The sequence below is a fragment of the Candoia aspera genome, chromosome 4 (assembly GCF_035149785.1).
Source record: "Candoia aspera isolate rCanAsp1 chromosome 4, rCanAsp1.hap2, whole genome shotgun sequence".
Lineage (NCBI taxonomy): Eukaryota > Metazoa > Chordata > Lepidosauria > Squamata > Boidae > Candoia > Candoia aspera.
Window position 1 is genome coordinate 52,879,610 of NC_086156.1, and position 13,335 is coordinate 52,892,944.

General features: G+C 37.7%; 1 protein-coding gene across 1 annotated transcript; it reads left to right on the forward strand.

The window, feature by feature from the left end:
- Positions 1–10,407: 10,407 nt before the first annotated feature.
- Positions 10,408–11,797, forward strand: GPR141 (G protein-coupled receptor 141). The gene has a single exon (XM_063301954.1). It carries the CDS (start codon positions 10,492–10,494, stop codon positions 11,347–11,349), a length of 858 nt encoding a protein of 285 aa, XP_063158024.1. The 5' UTR covers positions 10,408–10,491; the 3' UTR covers positions 11,350–11,797.
- Positions 11,798–13,335: the final 1,538 nt, after the last annotated feature.

Below are 13,335 nucleotides of genomic sequence, written 5' to 3' on the forward strand. Positions count from 1 at the left end.
CCTCCCAGCAGGGAACTGTTCCAGCCACGGCTGATTTTCTTAAAGAGCAACAAGCCGCACAGGAGTTGTTAAAGGAGCAGCTGAACAGGGCAAAGAGTACTTACAAGAGAGCCGCAGATGCTCACAGACAGGAAGGGCCAGCGATTGCGGTAGGAGACAAGGTGTGGCTCTCTACCAAGTTTTTGAACTCTACCAGACCCTGCAAGAAATTGGATTCTAAGTTTGTGGGCCCTTTCACTGTGGCGCAGCAGATAAATCCAGTGGCTTATCATTTACAGCTCCCAGCATCCATGAAAGTCCACCCAGTCTTTCACAGAGCCTTGCTAGCCAAAGACCCACCCCCAAGTGCCTTGCGATCGCAACTGCCCCCCCCACCTCCAGTGGAGGGGGAGGAGGAATATAAAGTTGAGGACATTCTGGACTCTAGGAGGAGGGGAAGGGGCATCCAATATTTCATACACTGGAAAGGGTACCCTGAGGAAGAGCGCATGTGGGAGAATGCCAGAGATGTACATGCTCCAGCACTGATTCATCGTTTCCATCAGCTTTTTCCTCACAAACCCAAGCCTCGCACTCTACCCGAGATTCCTCTTTCAGCTGAGCAGGCCGAAGAATCCCAAGCAGAAGAGTTCGTGAGTGTGCACCTCCCCCCCCCCCGCCTGAAGCCTTGACTCCAGTTACAGAGGAGGTGGGGGAACCGCAGCCCTCCACCTCGGGCTTACATTTCCCAGGGGGGAGGGGGGATGACTTTCCTAATTATCTAGCTATTTTCCAGCAGCAGCCACCTGGACCAGAAGCGTTATCAGACCTGGAGAGCAGCACTGATTCGTCCTTGGAGGAGTTTTCCTTTGAAGACTTTCCATTGTTGCCCAGTTCCCATGGGACCTTAGAAGCAGACAGCGAATCTTATCAAGACTCTGGAGGGGAGGGGGCTGAAATGGAATGTGAATCTGGAGGGGAGGGTGATGTCATGAGTAAGGATGGCGAGCAGGGGGCTCCCATCCAGACTGTTAAATGCATGCGTAGCACTGAGGAATTAGGTAGCCATTCAAAGAGACACAGATCGGAACCGCCTTAACCTTTGGGGTTTATATGGCTGGGGTTTTCCCACGCTTCTTCAGTTTGTTAGGATTCCTGTTATGTACAAGCATCTCCGTTTCTAAGCCTTGGAGCCGGCGTTGTCATAGACACTTCCGGGTCATGTGGCCAGCATGACGACTCGGAACGCCGTTACCTTCCCACCGAAGCGGTACCTATTGATCTACTCACATTTGCATGTTTTCGAACTGCTAGGTGAGCAGGAGCTGGGATTAACAACGGGAGCTCACCCCGCCGCGCGGTTTCGAACCGCCGACCTTCCGATCGACAGCTCAGCGGTTTAACCCGCAGCGCCACCGCGTCACTCCTAGATTATCCTTTTTTAAATCACATCAAATGGTGCAGAAGATGCTTGACAAAAAGGCTGGTCTGATGGAAACACAATGCTTGAGAGGTACAAGCCAGCAAATTATTTCTGAAGAAAGAATAATACTAGACTGATGACAGCTGCTTAGAAACGTGCAGCTGTTGAAAAATAAACATTCCCTCTAAAAGTATCAATATAGAGATTGTTTCATTTGGCATTCTACTCAGATGATTCGGTGTGCCTGTATAGTCTGTGGACAAAATCTTAATATCAAAGGAGAGAGGGAGGGAGGGAGGGAGGGAGAGAAAGCATATAGAATGGTTGATTTTAGCACACATTGTAGTAGACTTGGAAAGTTTCTTAAAAAGAAAATAGGATATTTATTGATCAGAGGTAATATTAATTTACCCCTGAGCTCTTTATAAAAAGGGCAATGGAGAAGCACGTGGTTTGTGGTTTCTATCATGTATTATGCATGTATAGCATAAGGCAAGTGGATTGCTTATACAAATCCTTAGTACAGCAGTCATACCTTAAAACATATGGCCTTTTAATCCAGTACGTTGTTTGGCTATTCAGCTGCAGCATTATCCTTAAAATTCATCCAGTCGCATGTCTGAAATAAAACTGTGATAGTGTAAGAAGGCTAGTGTGGAACTCTTTGCTTAGTCTCTTTTAGTTTTATTATCTTTTACTGTAAGCAGACTTTGAGAAAATAGGCATTATTGTAAGCAGACGTTGTAAGGATTCACCGAATTATGTAACAATCTTCTTATTTTTTATTTACCTTTTATTTATAATTTATATGCCATTGTCTATCTGCAATTGCACTATCAAATATATATTTATGTTGGAAGATGGAAGAAGCTTGTTAAAAATTAGCTTTAAAAAGTTAAACATACTGATGTTTATTTTGAGAAGTAGGCCCCTTTTTGAACAAGTCTGTGTTTACTAAAAATAATCATTGTGATTTTACTTATATAGCCGATATTACTGTACAGAGCCTCTGAATCAAAGCAGGAGGGATTACAAAAATACATCACATAAACTGAATTGATTACCCACTTTATCCTAAGGATGCTCATTTAGAGAACTGGAGGAGAAAGAGCCAATTTTATACTGGATTTACAAAAGAGATCTGTTAAAGTTTTGAAGGATTTTGCAAGAAGGGACAAAGAAAAAAGGAAAAGAAATCAAGTTCTAGGACATTATTTGAAGGGACTAAAGATCAAGACTGTTAAAAGTACAAGGAAGAAATATAAAGTTGGTTTATTTGATCAAGGTTAAAATAGATATGCTGTTATCTCTGGTAACCCTTAATGGGCTTTTGCTGTCATCAGGACTGAAAAAACAAAGCTTTAAGGATTTGTTTATAGATAAGAGATGGGATATGGGAAGAAGAGATCATTTGTTGTATTTTAAAAGAAAGTGGTAAATTACTAAAATGGTTTATACTTGTTGTGATATAAAGGAAATTATTTTTTTATATATCTTTTTTCTTTACTATATTCTTATTTTTTTTTCTTTTCTATTTTTCTTTCTATTCTTTTTTCTTTTCTGCACTATTTTTTTATTTTTTTAGTTTGTTTTAGCTTTTACCTTTATAATTTTTTTAGATTTTTTTTTAATCTCACCTTTATTATTTATCATCCATTCTTATTGTCCAACTCTCACATCCATACATCATTATGGGAAAGATTATTGTTCTGACTGGTCTGCCTTTTGTATTTAGGGTGATATCTTTGCTCCTCCAGATCTCATTCATGCTGACTATTGCAGTGTGGCCTAAAGTCGTCCTTCGAGTGATTTCAGGTGTAGATTTGCCATTGTGAACAATTTTTGATCCAAGAAAGATGAAATCCTAGACTGATTCAGTTTCCTCAGTCCAGGATTTCATCTTTCTTGGATTCAAAATTTAATCTTCTCCCCTCCTTTTTTTTTTAACTCTTTTAACTTCTTTTAATTGTTATTTTTATAATCTATGGAGAACTTTATAAGTGCATATTTGTACACATACAGGTCTAACACCATAACAAAGTTTACTTACTATTGCAACATTATTTGTGGTTCTGAGCTCTTTAAGGAGAGAGTCAAACCCTGTGGCACTTTGCAGAGCATAGTTCTAAGGCTGGATCTCTCCTGTCCTACCAATCCCAACTAGAACTGGACTCAGAGGAAAGAACGGAACCACCAGAGAACCATGCCCACTTCAGACCCCTTAGTCTGTCCAGAAGGGAATCCTGATGAATGGTATTGAAAGCAGCTGAGAGACCAAGGAGCGCCAGGATGGCTATGCTGTCCACATCCTGGGTCCACCAGAGGTCATCCACAAGGTGGTGCACCAGCAGTTTCCTTTCTAATTCTATCCAAATCCCCTTCAACCACACCTGCTGCTAAGTCTCCCACCAGCAGGAGGCTTTAAGGGCATTATCTCAATCCAATAAGGCTGCAAAACAGATAACAAACAAACAAAGATTGGGACCAGTGGTCTTTCTCTACTTACATTAAGCAGTAACAATAGAGATCGACAACCAGATTTATACAGATACATAAATATGGGAATAATTTCTGCAGCTGGTCACATAACTGCAGCTATTGAACTCAGTGGGAATGAATCCCTTGTTTCCAGTCCTGAGATGCTTGCTTGGAGAATGTAGTTTCTTTCATTCTGTTCCCCACAACCAGGCAGGCTCTTAAAAATCCAGTACGTTTTAAAATACAAACATGTTCACTCAAGTCAATAACCTTAGTTTCAGGGAGTACACTCCTGCTTAGTTGTGTTAAAAAAGATTCAGGGAGTGTATCTCTCTCTCCTGGCTTTTGTTGATTCCTCTTCCATTTCCTCCTTGCTGGCCCTGGTCCAAATCCATCTGGGCTGCTCATTTGTTCTTCCCATCACAGTCCGCTCCACAGCTGTCCCAAGGCAAAAGTTTCTTGCAGACTTGGTCTCTTTCTAAGCGTTTGTGTCAAGCACAGTCTCTGTGTCTACATGTTCCTGCACCTTTTATATCCTCCTTCCCAAACTAAGTTTTTTTTTTCCTTTTATTGTCTGATCTCCCTCCTCCTATTGCAAGGCTGCAGTTCATCTTCCCTTGCAAGTTCCCTGTTGTCTGGAAAGAACTTCTTTTTTTTATTCCATAATCCCTTAACCTCTTTGCCCTTGGTTATTTATATATTATTTTCCTTCTGTGCTGCCTTCAGCTAATTACAGGCCCCGGGCACCCAGATTCCTAATACCGGAGCTATTTCCTTGCTTCTCATGGCAAACCCCTACCAACAATTTCCTCATTTCCCCAACTTCATTGCAATCCACAGGTAACATGAGATTCTGAGAAAAAGATGCAAAGGAACTTTCTAAAATCACTTTGCCCTCATCTGTGTCATGAGCACTGATGGTGAGCAGGAGGGGGCCCCTATCCAGGAGGGAAAATGCATGCGTAGTAGGGATGAGTTGAGCAGCCATTCAAAGAGACACAGAACAGACCTGCCTTGACTTTTGGGGTTTATCTGTATGGGTTTTCTCACACTTCTTCAGTTTGTTAGGATTTTCTGTCTACTGTAGCAGTAATAAAACACTAGAGACTTATTCCTCGTCTCAGCGTGGTTCCTGACTATTAGGACAATCTGGCTGCCTAGATTAGATGCTCTATGGTATTCTTGCTACAAATACCATAAAACAACTTTATCTCAGTTTACCTACTATAGTAGTTGACCCACTATAGCTGTTGACCTTAGTGAAACCCCATGTGACACCAAAGCCAAATAGAAAACATCAACTAATTTGGTGCCCCCACCCCCAAAAGACACCAAGGACTCTAGCATGCTGATCAGAGGTACTAATGAAAGTTGTAAGAAGATGGGGATTACACTGACAGGTGAAACAAGATATCAAATAGATTCTGAAAGCACTAAATTCATGAAAATAAAAATAGGGACAAAATTATAAATGAAAAATTAGCTAGTCTGGAAAAAGATTCACTTTTTCCCTTATTATAGCATAAATTAGCCTTCCTAATTTGTGTTCCCCAAATATGTTAGGACTTTAATACTTCAAATTCTCAATCAGCATAGGCTGATCCCTAGGTCAGGTTACACTAAATTGGGGAAATTGAACTGTGCCATACACGAACAACTCCTTCATACAAACAATGAGAAACCTATAAAAAGTATGCTGCAATCCATAACTGGTAATCAAAATGCTTCTCTTAAACGGTATAAGTATAGTTAGTATAAATGTTGAACTAGTTCATGTAAATGCAGATGCAATGAGCAAAGAACTGGAGGGAACAACTCCAGGATGCCAGTGCTGACACAAGCAATGAAAATCCCCATAAAGATGTATCACATGATTCTCCTGAAAGCTACTTTCAGGAGTTTGACTCACATGTTCTATCAGTGTGTGCCAGGGCTCATATCTAGTCTTCCTCTGACATCACTCACATTGGCTTCATCCATATTCTGGCAGACCAAAATTCTAGAGCAAAACTTTATACCTAGGATTGAATATGCAAAAGGTTTTCTTCTAACTACTTTGCAAGTTCTATAGATAAGGACCAGGATGCTGGGCAAGCTATAACATGTAACATCAGGGCTGGCACTAATCTGGGGCTCTTGCAGTAATATGATGGTTAAGTAAAATTTATGATGGGAACTGAACATTGACCTACAAATTATTAATATATGAAACTAAGAAATGTACTAATTTTTGATGGAGTTTTTAAAGGTTAATAAAAGAACTCCAAGCAGCTAACAGCAATCTTGCAGAGTAGAAGCGTGAACCAAAAAAAGGAGAACTTGCACATTAAGCTTAATTATGTTCAGAAATAAATTCAGTCTTCACACTGTAGTTAGATGAAGAAAAATAGAGATAGCTTACATTTATTCAGTAGATCTGGATACAGGTAGATTCATAGTAGAAAGCATTTAATCATCACTGGTTCTTTGTAGACACTTTCTATATGGCGAGAGCTGCATCTTGCAGCAGCTCCTGCTTGCAGGTCTGCCAGAAGGGTAATGGAGATTGTTAATCCCCAAGCCCAAGAAGGAGGAGGAAGTGGAAATCAGGTGACCCATGTGACGTCCCACAAGCACAATAGAGATGCGCTTGCTAGAGAGACCCCCTTATGCTTATGAGACAATGCTGAGTTGACCCCTGATAATTCCAACAATTTTCATCTTTTTGGTAATAATGTTTGCACAATTAATTAATATGCAGCATTCCCTCCTTCCAGTGATATCTAGCTTTTACTTTACTTTCTAAGATCTAATATTTCTCCTGATAATTTTAGGTCAAAGTTTCCAAGAGTTTGGAAAACTACATTCAAAAAGCAACTTGAACTATAGCCAACAAAAGAAAGATTGAAAACAGCATGGAAATGGAGGAGGGCTGCTGGAAAACATTCTGAGGCTTATGACTTCTGACCATGAAAGATATGCAGGTGAAGGATTATGAAGATACTAAGAACAATCTAGCCAAGTATTTTAATCTCAACTTTCTGAAATTATGCAAAGAGCAAAAGAACAAAATTTTCATTGCTAATTGTTTGACATGCTGTTTCAAGTTAGAAAACCAGAACTCCAAATATTGTTATATACACTTACTGGAATAAAAATAGATTGGGATTGACTATGGAAAAAAAAGATCTGTACATATTGAAGGACAATTACAATATTGTCATCTAACAGGCTTCCTTAAGTAAGCATCAACTAGGCAGAGATGCCAGAGAGACTTGGACCCACAGCTATGGATTGAATGTTTATATTCTCCACATTACTGCTCTGAGAATCACTTGCCACTAACAGAACTCTGATGCTGTCCACTTAGATGAAAAAGATTGGCAAGGAATCTTCCCCAAGTGCAGATCTGAATTTCAAAACTTCTCAGCTGTGTGTACAGAGTAATAATAGTCTCCCTTCACCCTGAGCTGATATTTAAATTAAAAATACAATTTAAAATATGAATGATCATTTATCTATTTTGGAAAACAGAATCCAGATGAATTTTAGGATAAACCTTGTAACAGTGTAACTAATTGCCCGGAGTGGTAGTTAGTACCCCTTTCTTCAAAACAAGTACCCATAGCCATCTCTTATAGATGTTTGAATTGTGATGACTGCATTTAGCAGGTAGTTTGGCTTGTTGGTGTAATAATCTTATTTTAATCTTATGATACGTCAAAGCAGGCCGTTTCATGAAAATGTGTGAGGCTTTCATATAAATGTGATTAGGATTAATTTCCTTTGAATTAAAAAAACCCACTCTTACAACAATAACTGGAAATTAGGCTTTTTGCATCTTTGCTTGTTCTAGTCTTCCTCTTGTGCTTTTAGCACAAAAAATAGCAGAAAATCTCAGTGAAGTTTTTTTTTTCTTTCACCCACATTGTTATAACTAGGCTTATTGAAGATAAATCCAGGGAGATTCAGGACTGATTAAAGGAGATATTTCTTCACACAGTGCCTAACTAAACTATGGGAGCAGTTATCTAAGTGTGGTCTGGGGACCCCAATACCCTTTCAGGGGGTCCATAAAGTCCAATACACACACACACACACACACACACATACACACATACTTCGAAATTTCTCAGTCTTCATTTCTAATACAGTAAATATTGATAGATATAAGCCACATAAACCAAAACTTTTTGGAGTCCTCAATCATTTTTAAGAATGTAAAAAGGGTCCTGAGACCAAAATGTTTGAGAACCATTGAACTATGAAATTTGCTGCAATCAGATGTGGAGATAGCCACCAATTTAATTTGTAAAAAATCAAGAAGAATAGAACTATTAGTTGGCTGGCTGTTATTGATGATGGTTGTATAATATATCTGGTATCAAAGACTGCATACTTAAGAAAGGAAGATCATTCATATGTCCTACTGGTGAAGCCCACAGTTGCATCCAATTGACCACTGGGTAACACAGAATGCTAGATGGGTCTTTGGCCAGATCCAGAGGACTAATCTTATTTAAGATAAATCATCTTTAGGTGCTTTTAATCATGGCACCTAAATATTAAGCAGGTGAAACTTTTCCCACTCTTCTTTCACTTCATCTGTATACCCGAAAAATGTCACCTATTTAATTTCTTCACTGCCATCCTTGGGGGTTATTTTCATAATGGTCACACCTCTAGGAACAGTGCAGTCTAAATTTCTGAGGACAATGTTTCCAATTCCCAAGAACATCTTAATGCTGCTTTTGACTAGAGGCTGGTCTAAGGACTCATGTTTGGCTGGTGAGCGTTAATCTATGGCTAAAGCTTAACTTCTATTTAACCGGCCTGACACTTTTACTAATCCTTAATAAATTCCATGTACTTAGAAGAGCAACCTAGTACATTAATTGTTGTCCTATGGCCTTTCCTTAAAGCTTTTGCTGTCCATGAGCTACAGTTAGGGTTAGGGTTGCTTCTTAAGTAGTGAATCTTGGACACTGAACAGCAAAATGAGATAACCCTGGTCTCTAACTATATTAGGTCCAGGAAACAGAATCCAGGGCTTCAGCCAGCTAAATACCTTGCCTCCTTAGAACTTTCTAATTGTCCTAGAACCTTCTCTTAAGCAGTTTAACATTCTCCCATTTCCCTAGTAGAAGGCAGATTTACTAGGATTCCTTGTGAGGAGCATATCTGCCCTTGTGGTTCAAGTATGGTAGAAACAGGCATGTCTTGCTAGACTGTGTTTTCTACAGGGAACTGCATGCTAAGCTTAAAATGCTCTCTTTAATAACCTTTCCAAGCTTTACTAAATGTTACTTTCAGTCAGGCAGTGTGCTGCTATTTATAATGTAACTAGGTTTTGTGTGGTGGCACACAGAGTATGGCAACAGATAACAAGAGGGCACCACTAAAATCTCAGCTTCCTCTTGAGCTGTAGTGCATTATTTATATTGCTTTCATTTTTACAGTCTGCTTTACTATGTTTTGTATTATTTACTAGGTATTGCAATATTATATTATCTGAATTTTCTAGTAGAGTATCGTAAGTATCTTTAGCTGTATGAAAAAGTTTATTCATTCAGAGTGGTTTAACTTTCACTTACACTTTACACCTGGAAAAATTTCATCAAATTAAATTGCCTCCTAAAAGTATAACAGATAACAATTAAAACAGCAACATAAAGCAATAGTTGCCATATTTATCTGAAAGTAGCATAGCCAACATACTAAATAGATTTCATTTATTTCATACTTTAAGGAATAAATTACTTAAATAATACCCAATTTATTTAGTCTGTTATCAAATCTTCTGGGTTATAAATTTTCTTTCCTTTCTCTTATTTCAACATCCCAGGGCCTCATTTTTTAAATGCTTGTTTGAAATAGATGAAATAATGGCTGGGAAATTCTGGGAGTTGAAGTTCACACATCTTAACGTTGCCATGTTTGAAAAACCCTGGTTTAGAGGAAAGTTAGAATTTTAAGGGTTTTTTTTAAAGGTAATTTGATATACATTTTTAAAGATTTGGTGTATTTAATATTTGCCTATTAAATTACCTGACTTTTTTACTCTCTCTCTCTCTCTTTTTGCTTACTATTATAATGTACATATATATAACAGCAGAAAATGCCAACTTTGTTTGAAGGAATCCCACAGGCTGCAGGTTGCTTCAGCATTTTATCTTTTGCATAAAAAGGTATATTTAAACTAATCCCATAGACATAGGTGTTACTAAGAAAGCATTTTTCATACAATATTTAATCTGGAGATTATTTTATCACTTGATGGCTTAACTCCCTTTAATTCTGCATTCAGTTGGGAGATTACAATTATTATTTTTTCTACAGGAGAACCCAGTGTAACAGTTTGCATTTTGGTTAACATTCACATTCAATTATACAGAAAGTGCAGCTAGCCATAATGAGATATTTCTCCTATTTGCTTTTAATAAAAAAGGAATACAAACTTTTAGATACCTAGTTTCAGAATGTCCTTGAAAACTTTAATGAAGTTGGTATTTTTATTTTTATTTTCCTTAGGTGATGACAGAAGAAGATCCCAAGGCTAAGGGGAATAAAACACTTGTTCACCCAAGTTTGGAACCATCTTAACTGAATTATCTCATTTAACAAATACTGATATGTGGAATGCTATTTTGATCACAATATATATAGTGGTCTTTATTGGAGGTGTGTGTGGAGTCATCCATATGTCATTTTTGCTAGTGAAAATGAATACGCTGTCAGTGACCACAACTGCAATTGTAAACCTGGTAGCAATTCACACCCTTTTTCTGGGGACTATTCCTTTTCGATTGTATTATTACATCACAAGAAACTGGATCTTTAGTCAGTTATTTTGTAAATTTGTAAGCGCCATGGTACACTTTCATATGTATCACACCTTTTTATTCTACGTGTTCATCTTGGTAACCAGATGCTTTGTTTTCTTTCAAAGGAAGGATAAGGTGGAATTCTACCGGAATTTGCATGCTGTTGCAACTAGTACAGCTGTTTGGGTTTTGGGTATTTCTATTGGGTTGCCTGTAATGATTTTTTGGTATGGGAACACAGGCAAATATGAGAATAATACATGTTTTCAGTTTCAGCAAGAGTTTGAGAAAGATTCGGTGAAAGCAGTGAATTATACTTTAATCAGCTTAATGGTTGCTGTGACTGGCATCCTATTGGGCCTGCACATTTTCATGGTTCTCAAAGTGGTGAAAAGAATTTCAGGACCTGTTTGGTCACATCAGGAGTTTCGGGCCCAGCTGAAGAGCTTGGGTTTTGTAGCAGTCATAATTCTTTGTTTCCTCCCTCATCATTTTTTTCGGATTTATTACGTTCAGAATGTCAGTGACAGGCATGATCCCCAGATGTATACATACAATGAAATTTTTTTGAGCATCACTGCAATCAGTTCCCTTGATCTATTTTTATTTGCATTAACCGGAAACCAAACATTGAGGCAAAAGGTCACTGCACTTTTATGCTGTTAAAACTTTATATAATTATATAACAAAGGCCTACACAGATTGGTTATTTAGGCAGATTTAATTATTTTTTTCCAGAAGAACAATGTAGTCATGATACATTCCATGTATGTTTCACCTGAAAAATAGTCCTTTTCCAGCAAATGAAATCAGGGGCATAAATAAAAGTCCATACATCCACAGGCAGTGATAAGACGGTAATACAGCAGAAGTAATACTAGGAGATAGTCCAAAAATCAGTAAGAAAAATAGGGCAGAAACTAGGAACCAAACTAATCTCTGAACAAAAATCATAGCCCAAGAGGTCGGAAGTACTGATCTATAGCTCAAGAACTGACCAACAAGGATATAGATATTATTCCAGCAATCTACTCCCAAGACAAGATTTATATAGCTCTAACTCCAGAGCTACTTAGCATCTGCTGCTCCTCATCAATAGCTAATGGACAAAGATGGAAGATACCATTCAAAAGGGAACAATAGAAAAGCCAAAAGACCAGTACACCTCCTCACCAGCAATCAACACCCCAGATATGCAAAAATCAACACTAGGATTAACACGAGATGAACCATCAAACAGCACAATACACCCTAATCAAGGAACTATTAACTCAGGCAATCAACCAAGCAGCAAACAACAGCCCAATCAAAAAACTCCCAAGGAGAGAACAACACCCCTACCAATACAAGCAGGGCAAGCCACAGTATATAAACTGAGAGCAAGGCCCTCTCCCTGTTAGCACTGAAGATGTTGCCTATTCTGGCAATGAAACATCTGCAAGAAAACAACAAGGCTTGTTGTTAGCACCAAGGACTCCACAGTTCAACCCTGAGCTACAAATATTCACTTCAATTGGTAAAGATGGAAGAGTACCACTAGATGATCCCAAGGTTGGAGTCAAGATTGAGAATTTGAAAAAACATTCCTTAAAAAGGCAAAAGCAAGCCACTTCTGTACTACTGCTGGAAAACTCCATGCAATCATCAAATGTTCAGATCTATTAACTCATTTATTAAAATCTTAACACTGACATAAATAATGGGAACTTTGCTTTCTGTCCTATGTTTCAATGGAATGATGTATCCTTCCTGGAGTATTTAAACCTCCTTCTCAAGTCTTCAGTTCCAGCCAATGTTACTGTGAAGAATTCAAATTAGTTTAAATGCTTTGGTTTACCTTGATAATTGTTTAAGTATGTTTATCAGGAGGATTTTTAAGGGTTGAGATGGATGCCTTTGTTTTTATTTTTTTGAATATGATTTGTATAAATAAACAATAGTAAGATGTAGCTAGGTTTTTTTTAGCTTGGTTGGCAGATAGGAGTAAATTATAGTGGGAAAGGATAATGTTTATTAATTTAATAGGTGAAAAATTATGTTTGAAGGGGTTTCTTATGTTCTCTAACTGGGAGGGAAAATTTGTTTTAGAAGGGATGCTATGTTGAGAATTGAAATGTTTTATAGAAATAATGCTTACTATAATCTAAATTGGAGTAAGAGGTATTGATTGAAAAAATAAATCAATTGATATTGATTTATGTATATCTTTTCTGTAGAAAGTTGGAAGACACTGGGTAGTGGTTTTGTTTGTATTTCCACATGTTTTACTTTTTCTCTTTTCTTTGTAGGTCTCTTTATTTCATTCTTCTTAGTTTTTTATCTATATATTGAAAAAAAATTAATAAAGTTCTTAAAAAAGAATTTAAATTAGTAACCATTAATGTGAATTTATGATACCATTACATAAAAATTAAACAGTGATCCATAATCATGGCAGTTTTAATACATTTAAGTTGCTTTAATTAAAGTTTACTACATTTACATCCTGAGTTTTATGCCATAAATTTGCATTTGTTTGTTAACTAACCTTGAATGCAGTTTGTATTTTATTTCCTTGGTAGTTTGGATCTTTCAGATTTACTTATTAGTTTGATCACATGATTAGATGGAAAACACTTTCTTTCAGCTAAGTCTCTGAGTGGTATGTCTCGG

Bases quoted from the DNA above. Each gene is read 5' to 3' on its own strand.
- GPR141 (XM_063301954.1), top strand. From the start codon at position 10,492: ATGTGGAATGCTATTTTGATCACAATATATATAGTGGTCTTTATTGGA.